Consider the following 24,843-nt stretch of genomic DNA (forward strand, 5'->3'; position numbering starts at 1 on the left):
GCTTTTATTTCCTCTTCGTCTTCTTGAAGACAAAATAAAATAAAACCAACAAATTCTTCATCAACTGAACAAACAGTCGTATCACAACTTTTCTTTCTTTTGCAGATTAATTTATACATTTAAAGTGAATATTATTCGCACAGAAACATCGGAATAAAAGACGAGCACGATCGGGACACCAGAGGGCGCCAAATTGTCACTTAATACTTAAAACTCATCACTGTTTATTTTATTAAACAAGGTCAAACTTTTATCACAAAGCATTAATCACCTACATGAATAATATTGATCTGGATGTTGCACAGCAGGTTTTATGTTCCCTACAAACACCTTACATTTCTGACAAAATGTAAACGATACAGTTTATTTATTGAGCTGGATTCACATGAATTACTATGGAATGATGTTGCCTTGGAAACGTAGCTCACAATAAGTACATTCAGCTCATTTTTAGAAATTAGAAAACGTCATCATGACTTTATCATTTCCAACAAAACATCTGGATGATGGCTTCCCATTAGTTGTCCGATTAGCTTCCTGCTCAGAAAGAGTGGGCGGGGCCAGGTGACCATCCGGCTCCGCCCACTCGGCCGTGGCCTGCATTCTCACTGCTGATTGGTCCATGGAGGGTAGCACATGGAGAGTGGGAGGGGCTTATCTCTGAGCATCCGACGGTCCACAGACACGGATACTGGCTGGAAACACACACACACACACGCACACACACACACACACACACACACACACACACCTGTGTTACACCTGAGCTCAGGTCTGAGAGGTCAAGGTGTGGGTGGGGCTTCACCTGGAGCTGTGAGGAGGGGGAGGAGCCTGTGAGGACGGAGCGCTGCTGGTCATCGACAGTGAGGAGGAGGAGGGTGAAAAGGAGGAGGAAGATGAGGCAGGACGAGGAGAAGCAGCGCTCCAACCTTCATGAAGAACCGGAACGCCATCAGAGATCAGGTTCACTGGGAAACACAGCAGATGGGAAAACATTGACATCCGATCCGGGTTCCAATCAGAAACTGATCCTGGTTCTACATAGAAACTGATCCTGGTTCTACATAGAAACTGATCCTGGTTCTACATAGAAACTGATCCTGGTTCTACATAGAAACTGATCCTGGTTCCACATAGAAACTGATCCTGGTTCTACATAGAAACTGATCCTGGTTCTACATAGAAACTGATCCTGGTTCTACATAGAAACTGATCCTGGTTCTACATAGAAACTGATCCTGCTTCCACATAGAAACTGATCCTGGTTCTACATAGAAACTGATCCTGGTTCCACATAGAAACTGATCCTGGTTCTACATAGAAACTGATCCTGGTTCTACATAGAAACTGATCCTGGTTCTACATAGAAACTGATCCTGGTTCCACATAGAAACTGATCCTGGTTCTACATAGAAACTGATCCTGGTTCTACATAGAAACTGATCCTGGTTCCACTCAGAAACTGATCCTGGTTCTACATAGAAACTGATCCTGGTTCTACATAGAAACTGATCCTGGTTCTACATAGAAACTGATCCTGCTTCCACATAGAAACTGATCCTGGTTCTACATAGAAACTGATCCTGGTTCTACATAGAAACTGATCCTGGTTCCACTCAGAAACTGATCCTGGTTCTACATAGAAACTGATCCTGGTTCCACATAGAAACTGATCCTGGTTCTACATAGAAACTGATCCTGGTTCCACTCAGAAACTGATCCTGGTTCTACATAGAAACTGATCCTGGTTCTACATAGAAACTGATCCTGGTTCCACTCAGAAACTGATCCTGGTTCTACATAGAAACTGATCCTGGTTCTACATAGAAACTGATCCTGGTTCCACATAGAAACTGATCCTGGTTCTACATAGAAACTGATCCTGGTTCCACTCAGAAACTGATCCTGGTTCTACATAGAAACTGATCATTCTTCAGCTCTACTCATAACTTCAAATTTGATGAGTTATGTTCACCAAAAACGTAAATCTTTTACCACAAATCAATAATTTTTAGGTAACTGATAGCTGTTAAGAAAAATAAAGACTTTTAAATATTTCTAAAACTGAATATCAACCAAATATTAAATAAAGGATGACATGTTTCCGTAGGTGTAACCTGAGGAGTGTGGGCGGTGCGGCAGGTAGGCCGTGGGGTAAGGTGTGTGTCTCCCCGGGTAACCGGGTGGCTTGTACCCATGGTGATGGTGATGATGGGACGCCAGCGGCAGGCTGCTGGAGTAGGAGAAGGCTCCGCCCCCTCCTGCTGAGCACAGCGGCCAACCTGAGACCAACATCAGAAACTGATCAATCTGTTCAAGCTGGAGATAATCAATAATCAGTCATGACTGGAGAACGAATGAAACGATCTGAATGAGTTTACAGGAGAATTTCTAAACATGACATTAAATATTATTGATCTGCAGAAGCAAGTTATTTAGAAAAAATGGAAATTCAGAGCAGAACTTGAGACATATTAAATTATATATAACAATAAGAAAGATTTCATTATAATTAAAATAATATTATTAAAATATATTATAAAATGTTGGACATAATAGACTATAATTACATGAGATATTTATTATATTATATGTTCCATGACAAAAACGGCTTTTAATATGATTACAATAATATTAGCACATAAAATATAAAATATTTTGTAATATAGAAATGTTACATATCATTATAACAATGTGTATAATAAAATTAGACAAGATTCCTTTATTATTATTATTGTTATTATTATTATTGTTATTATCATATAACAACTAATATTGTTGTAAATATAATATTTATGTTAAATACTATAAGTAAATTGATTTCACTATTTATTTACATATTATAATTACTCACAGGGCTGGATCCCGACCCGGCTCTCCGCAGCGTCCTGGAGAACCCGACCTGCTGGGTTCCTGAGGAGGATGAATCAGGCGTCAGCTATCGGTGTCACTTGTCGCCGTGGCGATGATGATGATGAGGCTCTAATCACCTGGGCTCTGATAACCAGGTGAGAAACACTGAGCCCGTTTAGCAGCCGCCTGCTGAGCGAACCGCCATGGAAATGAAATACTTCTCCTTTATTCTGAGTCATTCATTCAGAAAATTTTGATTCCAATTTTAAAAAACTATGTCTGGAATATTTTCACAGAAAAACTTCAGATTGTGATCTTTTTAATTTTATGTGTGTCGTCATTAAACAGAAAGACGTTCCCTGCTGTGCCTCACCTCTCCTTGGCGTCCAGGAAAGCTTTAGCAAACGGATTATACTTGATCTTCAGAGCCGTGATCTGAGCACAAGACGACAGAATCACATCATTACTTCAATAAAAACCACTTTAACCAGCAGAAATGGCATCATTTCTAGGAGGGGAACCAGTCATAATGATCAGAACCAGTAGTGACAGTGATCAGAACCAGTAGTGATAGTGATCAGAACCAGTAGTGACAGTGATCAGAACCAGTAGTGACAGTGATCAGAACCAGTAGTGACAGTGATCAGAACCAGTAGTGATAGTGATCAGAACCAGTAGTGATAGTGATCAGAACCAGTAGTGACAGTGATCAGAACCAGTAGTGACAGTGATCAGAACCAGTAGTGATAGTGATCAGAACCAGTAGTGACAGTGATCAGAACCAGTAGTGATAGTGATCAGAACCAGTAGTGACAGTGATCAGAACCAGTAGTGACAGTGATCAGAACCAGTAGTGATAGTGATCAGAACCAGTGAGGACCAGGTGATAGTGATCAGAACCAGTAGTGATAGTGATCAGAACCAGTGAGGACCAGGTGATAGTGATCAGAACCAGTAGTGACAGTGATCAGAACCAGTGAGGACCAGTGATAGTGATCAGAACCAGTAGTGACAGTGATCAGAACCAGTGAGGACCAGTGATAGTGATCAGAACCAGTAGTGACAGTGATCAGAACCAGTGAGGACCAGTGATAGTGATCAGAACCAGTAGTGACAGTGATCAGAACCAGTGAGGACCAGCATGGCGCCGTACCTCCTCGTTCTGGTAGGCGGTGACGGCGATGAACTGCGTTTCCCTGAAGGAGACGTTGGACACCAGGCGGTGGCGGGAACCCACGCAGACGATGTGCAGCTGCGGCTCGTACTTATGGAGGGAGTTCAGCATGATCTGGAACAAACACATAGATTGACCTGAACTCTGCCCCTGGTGGCCGTCGGGTCATCACAGCACCGTGACAATGGACCCAACTGGTCTCTGGTGTGGAAGCTGCTCTGAGGGTCGGAAGTTTCTGTCTTCATATTGATGGTGAACTGAGTGAAACCAACAGACCCTTTGAGCAACCTGTTCCCCTCCTCACCTGTGGGGGCGCTGCACCAAGAGCTACTGACGTTAACTGCACAAAAACATCTGAAGAAGACACTGAGCCCAACTTCATTCTTTACAAAATCTAAACAAAACTGAGTGGCATCAGATTTAGAGGTTGGAGGATTTATGCTTTGGGTGTGGTCAACACCATGCTAAGCTAATACATTTGTTCTGTTTGCATTTACCCAGAATGCCTTGCACCGAATTTCACTTCCTGATTTTGGACCAAACTCTGGTCTGTAGGGCATTAGAACCGAACCAGAGTCCAAGAAGTCCAGAAGTCCAAGGTGGACCAGAGTTCACGGTTCACCTGCATTAAAGAATCGGACATGAAAACAAACTGGAGTTGGATCAAAGCAACAGGAAATCTTCTTCCTGTTTCTTCAACCAAGCTTATGACAATCCCAAAGAAACCAGAGTTTGGCAGACAGGAAGTCTCTGCTGGAGGTCAGTGTTGTTCCTCTGAGGAAAGACCTCCAGAAATCTAGCAGACCTCCTGATCGGTGCCACTTTGTGGTCAACAGATTCAGATTTGGACCGGTACTGGAACCAGCTGCAGCTGTTTGCTAACATCATGGTCCGTTCTTCCTGTTAACAGGACAGAAGTTCCTGAACTGGTCTGACAGGCAGGCAGAACTTTGTACTTGTGGGTCCATTAGAAGCAGAAAGTCGGAGTTTAGAGTCAGGCTGCGTTCAGCAGAGTTCGTGGATAGGAGCCATCTTTGTCTTTTGGCCGCGGCTCTCTTTTATCCATCTGTTTTCTCTCGTATTCAGCTCCCCGTCGCCCCCCTGACTAACGAGGCCCAATTAACCAATCCGAGTCAGCCGGGCCAGCGCACAAAAACAAACTGTTTTCTATTCAGATTGAGAGGCTGGCTTCAGATGTGACCCCGGCGCTGAGTGTGTGTGGGCTCCGTTTGAATATAGTTTACCTCGTCCATCTGAAGCATGATGGCTAAATTAATTTCCCAGTAAAAAACATAATTACCATAATGTACAAATAAGCAGAGCAATTATTTCATTATGGCCGAGCTCTCTGCTCCAGCGCTGCATTACGGCCCGGTGTGTGCGTGTCATGTTTGGACTGGATAATGGGGTAAATATAAACAACATTACTGCCAATTTTGTCCTGCAGAGACTCGGTGTGTGAGTGGAGGCCGCGGCGAGCGCTCAACAGCTCTCCACAGGAAGTGCATTAAACTGCTGCCGGCCAATTAAGAGCTGTTTATCCCGTTCCCGTGGTTACGAGGGGGTGAACAGGTGAAGTGAAAGAGGAGAGGGACTGAAGTGGCTCATTAGAGGCGGTGGTCTCTCGCCCACTCCAGGATAATACAGCGAGAGCAGAGAGAAGCTAATGGACAGAAGAAGAGAGGCGAAGAACAAAGAGGAGGAGAAGAAGAGGAGGAAAGAAGTCAGAGGAAGAAAAGTCGACAAAGATCCACCGAAACAAAACAGCAGCTAAACCAATTCAGAAACAACAAATAACAACATGAAACAAAATTAATACAGGAAATAAAACATATAAATGATAAAAAATACACATTAAAAATCTATTAGCGTATTACTATGATCCACAATAATCAATAAAACTTGAATGAGATCAAATATGGCTGAAAAGGATGATGCAAAACTAAAATAATAAATCTACAAATACAAGGATTAAAAATTAAACAGTATGAAGAAAAAATATATATAAATACATTAAAAACATATTTTAAGAGATAAAATCTCATTAACATCAAAATTTGTTTCACAACAACTTGACCAAAAAAGGCAGAAAAAGAAAATATAAATATATTAGAATAGAAGGACAGATCTATGATCTGCTGATTCAATTAAATACAACAAGACAGTAAAAGGAAAAAGAATAATAGTTCAAAATGACAGATTAAAGATGAAATCAAGGCAGGAAATAAAAATAACTAAAAGATTAATAGAAGACAAATGAAAAAATAAAGAACACATGAAGAGTAAAACCTGGACCAGCTCACCTGTCCTCCTCCGTTCACCTTGTTGGTCAGTTTGACCCGGTTGAAGGTCACCGGCGCCTTCATCCAGTGGGCCCCAAAGTTGGGCGAGTCCGGGTGGATGTAGATGCCCCCCTGACCTCTGACCTCGGCCCGGCTCTCGGCCCGGCCCGCCGCCACCCACTCCCCGTTCACAAACTTCCACCTGCAGCTGTCGGCCGGAACAAAGTCAAGCAGGAAGGAGTACATGGAGCTGGGGTCCAGACCCGACACGCTGACCTTCAGAACCGGGAACATCCGTCTGCACACACACACACACATGCACGCACAGACACACACACACATACACGCACAGACACACACACATGCACGCACAGACACACACACACATGCACGCACAGACACACACACACACGCACACACACACATACACGCACAGACACACACACATGCACGCACAGACACACACACACATGCACGCACACAGAGCAGGGATCAGAACTGGATCCATGAAGTTGTGGAGGAAAAACAGAACTAGACGAGTTATGAAATTAATTAAAGCTAAAGAAAGAAGAAAAACAAACATTTTTATAAACTGGAATAAAAACAATAATTATATGAAAAATTATACCTCGTTTATAAAACCAAAGCATTCTGAAATTCCAGCTATAAAGCCGTTTTATTGATCAGCCTTTTGAATTGATTTACATCGACTGTCGGTAAATTACAGCCTGATCCTCCGGGCTGCGTTCACCATAAAAACTGTTCGCCACAAAGCTTTGACAAAACACCAGTCAGTTTGTTTACAACAATAACTGAATACAGCTTCTGAAAATTGTATAATCTCTTGATTATTCATCACCCATTTATCAATGTAACAATAATCAAAATACTTTGATCTTTCTGTATTCTGCACCTAGAAATGAACCGAAATATGAAAAAACTTAAAACGCTACAATAACTAACAAGATAAATGAAAAAATAATACTTTTTATTATTTAGATAATAAAAAGTATCTGATTTAGGAAAGTAAAAGTCGCAGCCAATTAAAACTGAACTATAATGAAAATCCAGAACCAGATGTGGAGTCCAGATGTTCTCCAGCACCAGAACAGAACCAGGATGGACGGATCATTATGATAATAAATAGGTCTGTCACAATAATCAATAAATAAATGAAAACAAGCTCAATAATTTTTTGCTTCTATTAAAAACTGGATAATAAATCTTCACTTTGGTGTTTTGGTCTCAACTAAACCTTTTTTCTGACGGACATTATTCAGTTTGCTTTGTTTATTAATTTGTTTATTAATTTTGTATTAATTTTCACAGTTCCAGTGTGAAATGTTTATTAGAATGTAAAGATTATTGATCTTTGAAGATGAGTTCTGCATGAAAACAACAATATTATTGTTTATTGTCATACCTTCTGGGACAGCTTCATCTGACTGGAAGCACCTGATGTGAAACTTTGATCTGCTGCCGCTGAGTAACAATCAGGATAAAGTAAAGCAGCGGCTCTCCAGCAGTGAGAGCGGCTGAAGTGGCGTCCTGCAGGTGTAAATGGAGTGTTGCCCCCCGCAGGGCGCGCCCGGTCAGCACGCCTCTGCACAAAATAAATAAAAAACTCCACAGACTAAATAAATCGCACTGAGGTGACGGTGGCAGCTGCTATCGAGACTAATGAATAACCCCGGTTAACAGCACAGACTGGAGGCTTCAGCACCACAAAACCCAAAATAATCCAACAGTAATGAACATTTATGATCAGGAAACAGTAAAATACCTTCACTTTGTTTTCATCAACTCTGAAATTCAAGAAGGTTTTTATCTTTAGAAGCTGTTTCATCTGATCAGATTCCTCAGGTACAAAAAGCCTGATTAAGGTCAAAGGTCAACTAATTTATATGCTCTCAAACAGAACCAGCTCAAATAAACTGGTTTGAAAACCGGGACCCTGGTTCTGAACCAGAGAAAGGTTGACCTGCAGACCGGATGGGACGTCTCAGAGGTCAACAGAGGAAACGATAACTTATGTATCTCCTTACGTTCTGCGTGTTTAAAGGTAAATATTTTCATGCTCAAAAGCAAAAAAATGTTTACAATAAAAACTCTGGAATATTTACAACCTAGAAAATGTCTTCTGAAAGATCATGCATCCTCTAGACAGCAGACATTTCCAAACTCTCTCAAAAGAGAAAAAGACGTCAGAACCTGTTGACCTGACGGTCGTCTTGGACACATTGGGAAGGTGTTGGCCAGTCCTGCAGCAGATCTACCAATGAACTCCTTTCAGGACTGCAAAACACCGAAGCAGTGAGACTCTAGATCCATTTATTATGACTGAACAACATCCTATAGATCTTGCTGAAGACCTTTGACCTGAACAGTATCCAGTCGTTTTGCTGAACACAGGAAGTGAGGACTCAGTCCTCGAGTTACCGTCCGTTCTTGGTGACGATCATCTCGTTGGTGATGAGCTGGAACTTCCTCCACAGCTCGGCGTCCTCCAGCGTCACCTTCAGCTCCCTCTCCGTCGGGTCGCCCTTCTCCCGGCCGGCCTGCAGCTCGCTCTCCACGGCGCTCAGCAGCCGGGACATGCAGCGCTCGGCGGACGCGATGGCGCACGCCGACCCCGCAGAGCCACGGCCTGCAGAAGACACCGAACCGGACTCCCCGTCCTCCTGTAAGCCCTCCACCTTCATCTGCAGATCCAAACATTGAGTTACCAAAGTATAATTTCATAAAAGAGGTCTTAAAATAAAGCTATTCAGGTACTGAGAACCTTCTGCACGTTATAATTTGACGTTGGCTCTAATTACGACATCAGAAAACTTCAGTCATTACATTTCTACTGATGTCTAATAGCAGGCTGATGGCTGCAGGTTATTGAAGCTCCTAACTGTTCGGAAATTACCGAGACGTCCTGTAAAATAAAAGCCACAGAAGCCGTAGACCCTGGAGGATAATAGCAGCGCTGTAATCACTCAGCAGGTCTGCATACGTCCAGTAGCCAAACAAAATGGTTTGAGAGAGATACTCAAACAGCCATTTGTGCCTTAATGTCTTAATGACGGACCAAGCAGAAGATCAGGAGACTAAAAGCTCAATTAGCAGTTCTACCTCCAACATTTACCGTCAAATTAAGAGTCTTAAAGGGGAAAGTCTTCAGACTGAGACCCTAAAGCCAAAAGTAATCACCCCCTCTGCCTAATAAGAGGTTGTTAACCCAATCAGGTGTTCATGATTCCTGGTAACGACTCTTTAACTCCCTGCAGAGGAACTTCGACCTCCTTCTCTAAATCGACTGAATTCAGTTCCTTAAGGGGCAACATTAGGTAAAATGTAACTTTTTTTATTTCTTAGCACATTATAAAGTTATTCCCTCTATTGAGAAATGCTTTAATCTCCATGGCAACCATTCAGCTGTTCAAAACACCTGGGTGGACCTAGCCCCGCCCTTGAGGCGCAGCTCCTCCCCATCCAGCTCCTTCAGACTAGCCAGTAGCAATTAGTAAACAGCTAACAGTTATAGGAGCTGCTTTTCAGAGCAACGCTGGTGAAAACGTTAACAGCGCCATGTTGTGATGACTTCCTGAAGGCGGAGCTTCAGGGAGAGCAGGAGTTCTTAAAGAGACAGAGGCCCAATTTCAAGGTGTTGAATTACAAAGTCAAATTTCTTCAGTCATATTTAATAAATATAACATTTTTATGTCAATCGAAGGTAACTTAGTTACTTGATTTTGCTATAAAATATCTGGTGAACACATAATAGTGCCACTTTAAAACCAGACTTTGACTATACCACTCTAAAATGCAGAGGTGTCTTTGCTTCTGTGCTTTGGATCATTGTTCTCCTGCAGAACCCAACTGTTCTTCAGACCTGGACCTTCTTTTTGTCCAGGTCTTAAAGCAGCCCACAGCATGACGCTGCCACCACCATGCCTGCCTGCAGGTCTCATAATGATGCAGTTCTGCAGCAGGTTCTGCAGCAGGTCCAACAGAACTCGTCTCTTCAGTCCACAGAATATTCTCTTCCCATTTTTTTCTCCTGATAAATATTTTTACTGGTTATTTTTCTCAGATTTTAACGTGTAAAAGTGAAACTGGAGGAAATCAGCTCAGGTAAAAACTGATCATTTATTCCTGTCGGTTCTGGATCGGTGCAGAAATCTGGTCCGGTTCTGGTCCAAACTCTGCCTTTTATCTGAGTATCAATAATAAACACGGACAGCACAAAATGAAACCACTCAGAGGTTTCAGATGATTTAACTGAATTAATGAAAATTAGCTTTTATGAAAATAAAAACTTTTAACCTGAAACTAAAAAAATTCAGATTTTAAAATTTACTGCTTCAGTGACAGAAACTGAACAAACCTGTTTCTGATTTTAATTAAATTTTTTGTATGAATCTTAAATATTGTCCCAGATTTTACTAAATACATAAAAACATTTCCATTCATCTTAATTTAACTCATGAATCTGTTTATGTTTCATTAATTAAAATAAATCTGTTGCTCTAGAAATGCAGATCATCCTGTCACATTACACTACTTATAAAAAATCATATTTTTTCTGTTTCATCAAATAATTAAATTATGGTTTAAGATAATGACTAAATAACATTAAATGCACTGAAATCATTTCATAAAAAACCTTTATTTATAATTTAATGTGTTTTTAAATGTGGGCAGACAGTTTCTAATTTAGACAAAATTTTTAAAAAATGTATTTAAATTATTTCAAATATTAAATCCCAGAAATTTAATTTTGACACAGCATAACTTTTATTATCAGTTCTGAGTGAGATTAATTTTCTGAATAAAATAAAACAAAAGCTACAACACAAAAAGGATCAAAATAATTTAGGAACAACAAAAATATTAAAAATAAAAAAATTAATGCAGAATTTATATTAAATTATGTAAATTATTAAATGCAAAACATGTTCAGGAAACTGAAATCCACACATTTTACAGATTTTACCTTATTTTTGTGGATTTAATAAAAAGACTGATTAATTCCTTTAAATCATATTTTGCTTTATAAAGCAGATTCTGTGTGTTTAATTAAAACTCATTAAATGCGTCTAACTGGAGTGTTTTCACGGCAGCGGCGCGGCGCTGCAGCTGCTCCCATTAAACTACATGAAGAAAACAAAAAATCTGATTTAAAAAACTGAGACAAACGCAACATTAAAAGATTTATTTTAGATTTAACTTACAGCAAAAACTCCACAGTAGAGATAATGTCAGTTTTTTTTGTTTAAAGATCTAATGTTTCTTTCAGTAAAGAAATAAATTCATTAAAATCTCATTTTAATTAATTTAATGAATTTAAAAACATTCAAAATGCGTAAAACTAAGGAAGAAAATTCTTTTTAACTTTTTCAATTTGCATATTTCTCCCCATAAATTTAATAAAAACATATTTTCATCCTAGAACTAGAACAGATAGAATAGATGAAACTGACCTGAGAGGTTCTGATCCAAAGTGTTGAACACAACAAAGTACTGATGAAGGTCTGACCAGAGCCGGCTGCACACGGGTCTGATCGCTCCACCCAACACACACACACACACACACACACACACACACACACACACACACACACACACACACACACACACACACACCGCTCTGCTCTCACTGCCCTGAACGGCCCAGATCCTGACAGAACCGCCCGCTAGAACCAGAACCAGCAGCAACAATTAAAGCACATCATATAAATCACTTTATGATGAAAAATGTTTGATTTGTAAAAAGAGAAGATATGAAACTGGAGCAGGAAGAAACCAGAACCTGAAATCTATAATTTCAGACATGGAGCCAATCAAGAAGTCCAAACCCTGTTCCTTTATCTTAGACAAAACCAGAATCCGTTCACATTCAATAAGCTGAGATGGTTCTAAACAACTGCGGTCCAAACTCTCAGAACCACCAGATTCAGGCTCAGATTGATCTGTAACTTAAATATTAATGCAAATCAGAAAAATCTTCAATCAATCAATTTTTTCTTCTCCTTTGAGTCTCTGATTAAAAAAGTTCTAGACGTTAGAAAAGTCCAAACTATCCCGTTCTGCGCTCTTTGAGCCTCCAGGATCTCGACTGAGTCGACCCAAACCGAACGGGGAACCAAAGACAGCAGAACCGTCAATGGCTTCACAAGAGAACCTGTGAGATGGTCTAAGAAGGATCTGAAGAACAGCTGGACATCGGACCAGTGACCCAAACGGTGTGAAGCTTCAACCAGTCTGGTTTGGGTCAGACGGACCTTCTCTACCCTCCTGCACTAAAATCAGAGGACGGGTCACTGGTACCAGGAGGAACTTTGGTTCCAGAACTCGTTTGGATCACGTGTCTCTGAATGGCGACACGTATTTAGGAGCCAAAGTTTTACGCAGCGTTTGGCCGTGACGTATGTAATGCACTAAAAGTTTACCATAAATTAGCTATGCTATAAACGACCATCTGATTCGATCCAAACTGTTAATGTTCCTTCATTATTTGGAGGCGTGGCCAACACGGACTGAACGGCTTCCTTCACTTCCTCCATCGCTAAACCACAGGCAGACTGACTCAGAAAGTCGACGTCATCATTCACAACTTCTCCTTCTGCTCACTGATTGGTCCAGTCAAAACAATCAAACAGAGACAATCCAAGTCAAAGGGAGAAAGCGAGAAAGCAAAGGCCCGGCGCATTGGGCGATGCCACGTTTGGCGCCGAAGAGTCCAGTACTCCCCTGCGTCCAACTGGAGCCTCGTTCTTCCAGTGGATATCGGTTCAGAACCAAAGATCTGCAGATCGGATCAATGTACCTGTATCAGAAAGATCTGACCTGAAGAGACAAAATCTGGATTAATCAACTGAAACCTTGACGAAGCTTCAGTCGTCTCTGGATCTTCTCCCTCCTCCGGGTTTAAATGTCACTCAGCACCTAGGAAGAAAAACACCATAAGCTGTTTAGAGCAGCATGTAATGGAGAATAGGTCAAATCCAAGTGGAGAACATCTGGAAGCGCACGCAGTGGACATCTGATCTGCAGCCGGGATTTAATCAGCCGGCCGAGGTGGAGGGTGGAGATTACTGGCTTTAAGGACTTAGCAGGAACAAAGACGACTGGAAGCAGGCAGGCGGGTAAACACAAAGCTCAGGTAGAAAACATGACTGTCTCACACACTTTGCCTCAAAAATACATTTATTCAGATTTGACAGGAAATACAAAACTTCTGGAGAAAAAAGGATGTTCAGAAACACAAATTCAAATTATACAAACACAAAAATGTTCTCATGAAAGTAAAACCATCTTCCACTTCCTCACCGGGACTGAAGGGGGCGCTAGATGTTTCTGATATTAGTCAAGCTAAAACTTACAGGAAGGAGGATCCCTCATTGAAATGCTCAAATTTAAAGAATTTATCAAAATATTTCAATTAAATATTAAAGAAATCAATGAAATGTGTTAAAGCAGGAAATATTTACAATCATTTCCATAAAGGAATCAATTAATAAATAATTCTGATGAAATGTGTCATAATGATCGAAGGAACATTAGTGGATTTGTTCTCAGGCAAAATGATCATCAGCTCTGCAGCTGATAATAATAATAATAATAATAATAATAATAATAATAATAATAATAATAATAATAATAATAATAATAATAATAATAATAATAAGGCCAGGTTTTCACATACATTCATATTAATAAAATACATAATTATTACACAGGAATTAAAGCTTGAACCAACAGACCCTGCTAATATGGAACAACAACACGGCCAAATGAAAACCAAAACAAATCAAATAAATAGATTAAAATAATACAGTTATTATCAATTCAATAAAAATTATCCTCATATTTCCATTTTCTTCACCTTTTTTAATAATAATAATAAATAACTGGCTCACATTCAGTAGTGTAATTATTATGACACAATCTGTGAATAATTCACTACATTTGAAGTGTTTTGTGATCAGAATATTAAATATTATAAAACAGCTGAAGAAGAGCATAAATGTGACCAAGAAGCTTTAAAATTTAACGTTTATATGTTCATTTATTTTTCACAATATGGAATTTGGGTTAGACTAAAAGAATTTAGTTTAGTGAAATTATGAGTGAAGTTGCAACAACGTCACAGTGACATAATAATAACTCAGAAATAACATCATAATTTGGTAACAGAGCTGCAACAATATCAGAAAAAGTAACAAAAGGTGAATAAAGTCAGGATCCTTTAGTCTGGCCCCAAAACTCCACCGTAGTTTAAATAAACTTTAAATATTTTAGCCTGAATCTGAAATGCAATAATATGAAACTAAAGCTGCGTCATTCTATGTTAACATGGCGAATTAGATCCAATGTGATTATTAATAAATAAAACCTGATTCCTGATTGGATACACACCCCAGCATCCCTTGTCCTGATTGGTGGCTCTACATGCAGAGGGAGAACAGCTTGATGACAGCGTCCCTGAAAGACAGCAGGTGAGACCTGGGTTAGCTGGACACAGGTGGGTCCAGGTGGGCGGAGCCTCAGATGTGAGCTTACCTGGCGAATGGGATGTAAGACAGGCCGTACCTGCAGCACAGACAGCAGAGGTCAGACAGGTGAGGCAGGAACCAGTGTGTGTGTTCAGGTGTGTGTTTTACCAGGTGAAGGCCAGAAACTGCAGCACACAGAACAGCAGCGCCAAGCCGTTGTTCTTCCACTGCAGAACCAGAACCAGAAGAGTTCTAATAACCAACAACAGAACCAGGAAGTTTTCACACAGAGTCCGATTCTCACCCAGAATGCAGCGCACAGAGTCAGAACCAGGCAGACCTGCAGACAAACCAACATCAGAGTCAGAACTGGGATCAGAACCTGGAAGTGTTTCAACGAGCCAAAGGTTGGTTCTGACCAGCATGATGGCGGTGGCCAGGGCTCGGACCTTAGCGCACATGTTCTTCAGCTGCCGTAACGGACCAATCAGGAACATGGTGCTGAAACAACGGCCAATAGGAACAGTTTCACCACAAGGGGGCGACATTTCAGCAACACAGAACTTTCTATGCTATGGGAACGCACTCTTCCTCATTACACAACCTCATTATTCACATGAAGAGTTACAAAGACAGAACGGACGTAAACCAGAAGAGATCTGCGCCATCTTAGTAGGCAAGTGCAGCACAAAGACCAATCTGGAGGAGAACGATACAAAACAGCTGCTGGTGAGATCCACCCGTCTGAGACAGAGGATGAAAATATGTCAGACTTTATTAGAGTAAAGTTAACTGTCTAGTAGAGGAAGCAAAACATGGAGGCGCCTGAAATCCGGAAACAAAGATTTATAAAGCACAAGGTTCTGTCGACGAGCAGAACTGTGACGACACATGAGAGCAACATATTAAAGTAATAAACACCCAGTTACATCTGCACAAATCCAGGAGAGGTTCTGGTCTCGGCAGAACTAAAGGTTCTGCTCATTTCTGGTTGGTTCTGGTTGGTACCTGGCCAGAGCGCAGAGGTTTCCTACGGTGTAGAGGACAGCGAACACAGGAAGTCCAAACCCTGGGATCCACAGCAGGCAGGTAGCCTGTTGGACACACAACACGTCCTCCATCAGGGACAGAGGACAAAACTCACCTCAGCTGTTAATGGTGTGATTATTCCTCACCAGTATGGAGCAGACGGCCCCCAGTATGAAGCAGATGACGAAGCCCTTCATCCGGGTCCCCCAGGCCAGAGTGGACGCCTGATTGGCTCTCTGCAGGCGTGATGTCATTTATCATAAAACCCTTAAATGCAACTTATTAAAACAAACATTCTGCATAGATTACAGATTATAACATGTCAACAGTGAAATATTGACCCAATGCAGAACTATTGTGTTCATTTTGCCACAGCTGTGAGGAAACGTCACCATCTATTCTGGGACTGACGTTATACTCAAATGTTTTGGAAAGATATAAAATTGGAAATAAACCTAATATTAATATTATTCAACTTTAATCTCTACAGCTGTAATTTTATGAAGCTAAACCCCAAATTTAATACATTCTTACTTGATGTAATTTCATATTTGTCCTCTTCAATACAAACGCCTCAAAAACTAAATTTATTTTATTAGACATTTTACTGGTTGTAATATATCTTCCACATTCATTCATTATGTTCATTTGTACAATTTATTGTAAATATTTTGTTTACATTACAAATGAAAAAACAAATATAATTATTTAAACTATTTGTTGTTTTCTTGCTCATATGGCACAGAAGCTCATCTTACGTCAGAATGACAGCAGCAGCAGTTTCGCTTTAATTTAACATTCTGATCACATGTTCTTTATTAAATTATTAGATCTTATTAATAATGAACTCTTAACAAAACAGTTAAATATGCAGTCATAAATGTGTTTATATCTGAGTAAACTATAAACCTTCCCCTCCGTTTCTCGTGTAAAACTAATGATTCATTTCTGAGTCTCTATTGTTTTGAACTGGTTTCCTCCCAGTAAGCGGCTAACAGCACCTCCAGTATGCCGCTCCCATCCGAGCTGCCGCCGCCGTCCTGCCCGCCCAGAACTTGCTTCAGTTTATCCATGGACCCGCTCTCCTTCCAGAACCGCCGCAGAACGTCCAGAACCTCCCAGCAGGCCGCGGGTCGGTGGGTCCAGGTTGACCAGGTGAGCCGTCAAAGTTTCCGGCAGGAGGAACAGACTTTTACCTCAACAGGTGCAGCACTTCCGCCTGCAGTACCGCCTCTGGCCACAACGCGTCAGAGGGAGGCGCTGTTTCACCCCGAACATTTATATGAGGAATATTTTGTTGATGTTACTTAAATAAGACAATTTCTTCAGATAAAACTAAAATAGCTATTTTTTATTAAAGTAAACTTACGGCTTTATACCCTTGGATGTTTTTTACATTGTTAAAGCAACATTCAGCCGGCACCCATGTTTGTACATATGTAATCAGTCAAAAAAAGGAAAACATTATAACATTCGTAAAGCTTTAAAAAAAAAAGCATTACAATGAGGTTAAAGTTGTTGTAAATCAGCTTAAATATTATTCTGTTGTGTTTTAGAACCATAGCTTCAGTTTTATTTCATAAAAGTTTTTTTCTTATTTATCAAGCATCTCAGAATATTTAGAAATAAGCTCAAAATGCAAAACATACCAACTGTAAGCAAATCTAGCCAATGTAAAAGAAAACAGAGTGCAAAATTAACTGGTAAATAAAGATATTTTCCCAATAAAGAGAAAGTCCTTGTAAATACTTGGCCAGAGAAATGCAGCCTGTTTAAAAGGTTTAAATGTGTTTTGTCCTGAGTTGATCTTGATAGTGTTGGATCTTCAGCCGTCAAAGATCCGCCAACCTGGACCAATGGGAACCCCTGGATGAAGCTGGTTTGACCATCAGCAGCTATGAGTCATTGATTGATCCGTGAGGTTCTCCACTGTAAATCTCTTAAAAACCAGCGATAACGCTGATTTTCTGGAGTAAAATCAGGGCTCCAGTGGTTTTGCTGTGCTATAAAGGCAGCCGGCTGAACTGTAGAGAACTTGTTGGTCTTGCAGTGAAAACTTATCCAGCCCAATAAACGGAGCATGAAGAGACAGTCATGTATCGCTCTCACAGACCTGAAGTCTGTCGTCACAGCTGAGCTGTAACCGAGTTTCACAGGATGGGATCAGATCTCTGTAATAAAATCAGAGGAGCTGTTTGAAGACATAGTCCGGTCTCAGGGAGGTCTCAGGGGACCTTGACCCTGGTGGAGCTCCAGTAGAGAGGCTGAGGTATGCACACCTGGACATGACAGGTTGGACAGGACTGTTTCCTCCACAGCCACTCCTCTATGCACTGCAGGGAGACACAACAGAAACTGCTTCACCAGGATGGATCGACTGAAACAGACGACTAAATGAGGTCAGCAGTAGTATTCAGCAGTGTGTTTTTGTGGTGTGTTACCTCTTTGTGGAGGGTGGTGTACACTGCAGCTCTCTGGTCCCTCCTGATCCTTGGCTTAAGTCATTATGGCAGATCAGACACATGCTGTACGCATCACTCTGCAACACACGTTTCATTCACATGAACTCAATGAATCACATGTGGAGCTGAAGACGTCAACCTGGCTCTGCACCCACCATCGACATGACGTTCCTCCGTCTGAACTGGGCCCGCCTCTCAGGAGGCACGGCTTCGGGGATGCTGGGTATGAGCGAGGGTCTTCGCTCCAGCTGGGGGACGGCAGCTTCCTGTGGCGAGGGAAGGAGGCGGCGGGAGGAGGAGCGGCGCAGCAAAACCCTGGCTGTCACTGGAGCACGTGTGGAGGAGTGAAGGCGAGACAACTGCATGGACGAGAGGGTGGCCTGGACACACATGATCAATCAATCAATCTGTCAGTTGATCAATGTGTTAAGAATGAAGTTCCAACAAACAAGCTAAAAACAACCAAGTCCTATTTGTGTTTTGTGGTGTCAGGAGGTGTAAAGGCCAGATTAGCTGCTCTCAGGTCATGTTTCTCTCTAACACCCAGATAAACCACAGAGCTTCTCCCTGAGCCAAGTGACCCAGAGCTAAATACAGCAGAGGAGAAGCTCTGCAGGGCTGACAGCTAACGCAGCGTTTCCCTGCTCTCACTGCGAGGAGATCAGAGGATGTAAGCCCTGGGTTAGGGTTAGGATTGAAGCTCTGACTAAACGGAGTGAAGTGAACCAAACTGACTGCTTAAGTCTCCTGGTCATCACTGGAAGAACGCAAACATCAAGAAAGCCTCACAAAATCCACGTTTTGGGTCCAAAATGTGGACATGGTTGGAGACTCGTCAATTAAAACTCATGATTACAACATCCTGGATGAGAACCAACAGTTTTAAACATTTTACAAAATTAGGAGGATAATTTCTTCACTTATATTTACACAAGAAGAAACCTGACAGTACTGCTGTGATCTGGCTCAGCAGGTTCAATATTTAGCATCAGTGGTTTTAAAATATTTCTGTTTTTTTACCCATCCATTATAGGAAGGTTTGAATCGTCACAGATGATTTTCTTTCATCACTGAACAGAGAGCAAAGCAGCTTTTATTAAAATAATTAGAAGCAGTATCTGAACATCATTTCACACAGCTTGGGTTTATTTTAAGTGGAGTCAGATTACAATGAGACATCCAGATGTTTCAGCCCTTCAGTCTTGGGTTGCCAGAGGTTTACCTGAACCAGACCAGGAATCCCTTTCATGAACTTCTACAAGGCTTCCAGGAACAACCTGTGAAGATGAACTGAAACACCTGGAAAGCCCAAAGCGTTGTTGAAAAACAGTTTTCATTGGTTGATAGAGACCTGGCCTAAGCCAGAGTCCAGGGAAAACCCTGACAATCCTCATTTAGCATCAAGATGCCTGAATGTCTTTTGAAACCAACAGCAGTTTGAGGAAAACTGAGTTTCAAAATCCTTGATCATCAATGATTGCATTCAAGGCCTATTTATGAACTTATTGCCTTACTAATAAGAAGTAAAGGGATAAATATTGCCATCCAGTGACTGTTTAGTTGCTTCTGCAACCAGAACTCTCCGTCAACATCCAGGCTCATCCAGACTCTCCCATAAGACTTCATATCTAATCCCCTCGTTATGTTAGGTGACCCATCTGTTGACCTTGGCAGGATACCGAGACCATGAGGTTTATCAGCAGTTATTCTGGATCCTGAGACAGAACGTTAGGGTGAGAGAACCTCGGAGCAGACGCACCAGAAGAACTGAACAAACATCCTATTCTCTGCCCTGACTGATCAGGATCGCATCGTTAAACACCAGCAACACTTTGTGTTTTCATACCGGACAGGGCAAAGACGAGCGGCGGTCAACCCTCATCTGGACCGGCGACTCAAAGCTGCATCTGCTTTCAGGTCTTCCTCCCTCTGACTCCACATCCTCGTCATCCTCCTCCTTCTCTTCCTGCACCTGTTTCTTCTGAGGTTCCCCTCCTCTGTACTGCTGCATCCAGGCGTTGAAGATCCTGGCATCTTCTTCTTCGTCCTCTTCTTCCTCTTCGTCTTCTTCTTCCTGGTCTTCTTTCAGAGGGAAGGAGTCTTCAGCGTCTGAAAACACATCTTCCTCTCTGTCTGGATCCATCTGCCTCAGCAGCACCAACTATTGGGATTGAATGTTGGATTACTCAGCAGTAAAACCACCAATGTGTGGTTGAAGTCCACTGCAGGGATTAGGTTAGCTGGTCAAGCACAGCAGCAGAGGTAGAGGAGCCAGTAAGATGAAGGTCCATCCAGACGGTGGACTTGTTCTGCTGTCTTCAGCGCCTCCACACATCAATCCTCAGCTGTTCTTCTTCTGCTTGTTGTTGCTTTGCTTGTGTTTGTTTCTGCAGAATGTGGCGCTCTGACCTCAGGTCTGCAGTAATCCCTTTAGAGACGACCTGTAGGAGGAGGAGAAGATTACAGCTGCTTACAGGATCTGTGTCACATGAGCTGAAAACCCCTCACTGCATTTCAGCTGCTTATTGATTATCATCTTCATCAATCTGATAAACGCTGGTGTTATAAAACCAGCTCCAGTCACTGGTGAGGTTCAGACAGGACAGTTTCCTCCTTTTGTTCTCTTGCTTCATCTAATCTTTCTGCAAAAATAAATCATTCTGTAACACATGCTGAACCTATTAAACTACATGTTTAACATAATTAAAGAATGAAAAAAAATCACTTACAGAGAAATCAGATCTGGAAATCAACACCAAAACACCATCTGTCATTTTGTTTTCAATTTTATTTTTGATAGTGACCTTATAGAAATACGTGCTACAAAATATTTTGGAATATTTTGGAATCTTCACTTGTACCTAAACACAAATATGTTTAGAAAAACAAATTATATTCCTCTTGGAAACTGCACATCTATGCTATTCTATAAATGTATAACAATAATATCTCTTGCATATATTTTTATGATGATTTATAATAGTAGTAATATTAATAAGTCATTGAAATTCTGATATAATTTGAGTGAAAAAGCTGTAAACACCTACTAAAAATAAACATAAAAAAATATAGTAAATATTTCTTATATTAATTTTATGTAATTTTCTCCAGGCGCACGCGCAACCAGGACGTATTTCCTGCATCGCGATACAACCGGAAGTGGGCGGAGCCAGTGGCTGGTGGCGGATTGTAAACAAAAAGTTAGCCGTTAGCTTTTAGCCGAGCTGCACAGGGCGGACATAAGAGGAAGACAAGAGTCGGTGAGCTTCAGGATGAAGGGTGAGAGTTTACTGACTCACTTCAACAGGACAGACCAACTTTTAACACTTTTATTACAAAGCTGTGCCGCAGAGCAGTGCTAATGTTAGCCTGAAGCCCAAAGAAAAAACTTTTAATTCTGCCCTGTTGTTGGTTAGAGACGCTTTAAATCTGCCATCAACATGCAACAACTGTTGGTTTCCAGTCAGCTGGAGGTTTTCTGTAAATCGGCGTGTCGATAAGTCAACTATTGCTTTAAATGCCTTAGTTACACCGCTATTACTGGCTGTTCTGTCACTGGTTAACCATTAGTTTATTTAAACAGCTCCATCAGGATCTGATCCGGGTCAGTCCTCTGGCCTCAGTCCAGTAAATGTCTGGATAATTATAATTATTTGAGTTCTTCTATTATCCAACAAATTGAGAAGTAATTTATTTGTTTCCACATCACAGCAAGTTTGTGTCCAACTTATTGATCAGAAAAAAAGGTCATTTCACCACAGAATGATCCTCCTAGTGTTTAATGTCTCCTCTTCTCTCCAGCCTCCTCTCTGCGCCTCCTCCTCTCTCCTCTCCGCCTTTTGACGGCGGCCATGTGGCAGGTGATCCAGCAGCAGAGCGTGAAGCATTATGGGATGCTGGAGGAGTTTGTTACCCTGGTGACAGAGGCCATCCCACAGCTGCTGACAGAAAGGCAGAGAGGTGTTCTTCTGCTGGCTCTGAGGGCCAAGGTGGGTGTTATGTCAGCTGTTTGGAAACAAAATGTTGCTAGAAAATGTGCTGAAGAACACATCCCCTACTCTAACATCTTTCAGGTGACCCTTTCTCACCCTGCTGATGATCAGACTCACCTGGAGAGAATCCGCTGCATCTCCAAAGCATCGGTAAGACAGCAGAAAGAATGTCACAAACTCAGGTTTATCAAGAGGAAGTTAAATCAATTCACTGAGCAGAAACTTCATCAACATACCAAAAAAAAAGAGGAACTCTAACTCAGTAAAATTATTCACACTGATTTTCAAGAGTTAGTTTGTTGGGATGTTTTTGTTTGAGGACTTGAGAACCGATACTGACATGTACAAAGTGTTGAGTTGGAACAGAAATGCATACCATACTTCTCAGATTTTTATTTTTTAAAATGATAAATGTTATTATTTCACTTAAAAAAGATGAAAAACTTTTTGTAGATAAAATCCCAGCAGCTGGAAAGGAGCAGACTCTGACTCTTGCTCTTCCTCCTCCAGCAGGATGAACAGCTGACTGAGTGCTGCTCTGCTCTCCTCTCTCTTACTCAGACTCCTGCTGACTCACAGTGCCTCCTGCAGGTGGGTGGTTTCACTGCAGCTCTCCTGAGACTCCTTCCCTCTTCATTGCCTGTTCTGCTCCTCTTCCAGGAAGTGTTTGACCAGCGCTTTGACTCCGCCCTCCAGGCGCTGCTGTCGGACCTCCTGACCCGGATCGAGCAGCTGTTTCCAGTGCCGGACTTCAGACAGGTGCCCAGAACCTCTCCATTCCTCCTCTTCCTCACGCCTCCGTCTGTTTGACCCACTGTACGTTCTTCCTGCAGGCGGCCTGTTGGCTCCACGATGCCCCCTGTGTTCTGGAGGACTTTCTGCAGGAGACGGACAGGAAACACCTGATGGAGCTCCTGACCAATCAGAGCTGCCGACTGGGCCGAGCAACAACCGCAGGTACAACATCATAACCAGAGAGAGGTTCTGAGTCTGGATCTGTTCTGATCCGTTTATTCTCTCCTCCAGTTTCTGGTGAAACTGAGGAAATGCTCCTGTCAGCCTGGTCCCACCCACTCCTCACTAGCCCCGCCCACCCTGACCAATCCGGCCAATCAGAGGGAGGCCCGCCTCAGCTGAACGTGAAGGTGGAGCTGATGACGCAGGACATGATTGGTCAAAGCGGGTCGGAGGAGGAGCGGGAGGTGTCCAATCTGAGCCCAGAGGGAGGCGGAGTCACACCTGTGGTTGAGGGTGGAGTCAGGATGAAAGACTCACCTGGCCAATCAGAGGGCTCTCAGCTCACAGCCATTTCCCATAATTCCCAGCGTGTAGCTCACAGGTGTCCTGCGTGTAGAAAGTGCTTCATCTACCGCTCTCAGGTGAGTGTTTACCTGCCAGCTCTCAGGGTGGAAAACCTGTTTGAAAAAATCCTTCAGTGTACCTGACAACCATTCAGCTGCGGGCCTAGCCCCGCCTCCAAAAGTAGCTCCCCCACTCAACTCCTTCAGACGAGCCAGCAGCAATTAGCAAACACCTACTGAGCTCATTTTACGAGCTACTTCTTAAAGCAACACTGGTAAAAACATTGAAGGGTTGATAGAGGAGCCATGTTGGGTTTATGTCCTGAAGGCTGAGCTTCAGAAACACCAGAGGCTCCAATCAGGACTGATATTTTAATGACTTGATGCCTTTCTGCCCCTGTAACCACTGAGCTGCTCCCCAGGTGATCCGCCACCTGCGCTCTAACAGAACCTGCGGGTCGTCAGGAAAATCCGAATCTGGAGCCCTGCAGGGTCGGAGTGAGGGGGAGCCCCGCCCCCTCCGGGCCCACGCCTGCTTCCAGTGCAGCTCCACCTTCACCACCAGAACCGAGCTGGTGACCCACTGCCGCACTCACCTGACCCGGCCCGTCTACCAGTGCAACCAGTGTGACAGCGCCTTCCAGCTCCAGTCCAGCCTGACCAATCACAAGCAACCCACCGTCTGCACGACCTCACCTGCTCCGTCTGCGCACAGACCTTCAGCTCGCAGACGCGGCTGCTGCGCCACCTGCAGACTCACTCAGCCGAGGGAGCTGAGTGCGTCTACAGGTGTCTGTTCTGTGACCAGAGCTTCTCAGGTAAGACCCACTCTAATTGGCTGCTGGGAACAGGTAGACAGAGTTAAACTTGTCCCTCCTCCGTCTGCAGGAGTCACTCAGCTGCGCATCCACCAGCGCAGCCACTCCTCCCGCTCCTACCAGTGCGATCAGTGCGACAAGTCGTATAGCTCGGTGACGGGGCTGCAGTCGCACCGCGCCACCCACAGCGGCGACAACCGCTTCCTGTGCCCTCAGTGCGGCAAGTGCTTCAAGACCTGCGACGGCCTGGAGGGCCACCTGAGGACCCACAGCGGGGAGCGGCCCTTCCGCTGCCCCTACTGCCCTAAAAACTTCACCGCGCACGCCGGCCTCAGCGTGCACGTGAGGCAGCACACGGGAGAGAAGCCGTACGTCTGCACGGTGTGCGGGAAGGCGTGGCCCTCTGGTGGAGACCTGCAGAAACACATGAGGACCCACACAGGGGA

The 24,843-nt window shown here is 42.7% G+C and overlaps 4 protein-coding genes across 6 annotated transcripts; 1 reads left to right on the top strand and 3 right to left on the bottom strand.

Annotated features, from left to right (window-relative positions):
* Window positions 1-153: 153 nt before the first annotated feature.
* On the bottom strand, window positions 154-13,246 carry LOC129354804 (T-box transcription factor TBX19-like). Its single transcript, XM_055024349.1, has 9 exons — window positions 13,182-13,246; window positions 8,749-9,011; window positions 6,331-6,607; window positions 4,007-4,141; window positions 3,227-3,288; window positions 2,855-2,913; window positions 2,118-2,282; window positions 806-968; window positions 154-695 (listed from the first exon to the last, which is right to left on the bottom strand). Exons 2-9 carry the CDS (start codon window positions 9,009-9,011, stop codon window positions 542-544), a joined length of 1,278 nt encoding a protein of 425 aa, XP_054880324.1. The 5' UTR covers window positions 13,182-13,246; the 3' UTR covers window positions 154-541.
* A 242-nt stretch (window positions 13,247-13,488) lies between these two features.
* Window positions 13,489-18,161, bottom strand: LOC129354814 (vesicle transport protein SFT2B-like). Its single transcript, XM_055024359.1, has 8 exons — window positions 16,826-18,161; window positions 15,971-16,060; window positions 15,804-15,889; window positions 15,215-15,296; window positions 15,100-15,135; window positions 14,964-15,022; window positions 14,863-14,892; window positions 13,489-14,784 (listed from the first exon to the last, which is right to left on the bottom strand). The coding sequence occupies exons 1-8, from the start codon at window positions 16,895-16,897 to the stop codon at window positions 14,748-14,750; spliced, it is 492 nt and encodes a 163-aa protein (XP_054880334.1). The 5' UTR covers window positions 16,898-18,161; the 3' UTR covers window positions 13,489-14,747.
* Window positions 18,151-20,798, bottom strand: LOC129354855 (histone H3.v1-like). Its single transcript, XM_055024389.1, has 4 exons — window positions 20,133-20,798; window positions 18,442-18,666; window positions 18,266-18,363; window positions 18,151-18,157 (listed from the first exon to the last, which is right to left on the bottom strand). Exons 1-4 carry the CDS (start codon window positions 20,427-20,429, stop codon window positions 18,151-18,153), a joined length of 627 nt encoding a protein of 208 aa, XP_054880364.1. The 5' UTR covers window positions 20,430-20,798.
* Window positions 20,799-20,814: 16 nt separating this feature from the next.
* On the top strand, window positions 20,815-24,670 carry LOC129354802 (zinc finger protein 24-like). 3 transcript variants are annotated; one of them, XM_055024347.1, is made up of 10 exons: window positions 20,815-20,872; window positions 21,398-21,565; window positions 22,088-22,275; window positions 22,360-22,428; window positions 22,789-22,869; window positions 22,975-23,037; window positions 23,112-23,235; window positions 23,305-23,657; window positions 24,002-24,397; window positions 24,468-24,670. In XM_055024347.1, exons 2-10 carry the CDS (start codon window positions 21,559-21,561, stop codon window positions 24,552-24,554), a joined length of 1,368 nt encoding a protein of 455 aa, XP_054880322.1. In that variant the 5' UTR covers window positions 20,815-20,872; window positions 21,398-21,558; the 3' UTR covers window positions 24,555-24,670. The 3 variants fall into 3 exon arrangements, with proteins under 3 accessions (XP_054880322.1, XP_054880320.1, XP_054880319.1); XM_055024345.1 differs by having other exon boundaries at window positions 22,792-22,869; window positions 22,939-23,037; XM_055024344.1 differs by having other exon boundaries at window positions 20,817-20,872; window positions 22,939-23,037.
* The last annotated feature ends 173 nt before the right edge of the window (window positions 24,671-24,843 follow it).

The sequence above is a fragment of the Poeciliopsis prolifica genome, unplaced genomic scaffold (assembly GCF_027474105.1).
Source record: "Poeciliopsis prolifica strain line A6 unplaced genomic scaffold, Auburn_PproV2 SCAFFOLD119, whole genome shotgun sequence".
Classification (NCBI taxonomy): domain Eukaryota; kingdom Metazoa; phylum Chordata; class Actinopteri; order Cyprinodontiformes; family Poeciliidae; genus Poeciliopsis; species Poeciliopsis prolifica.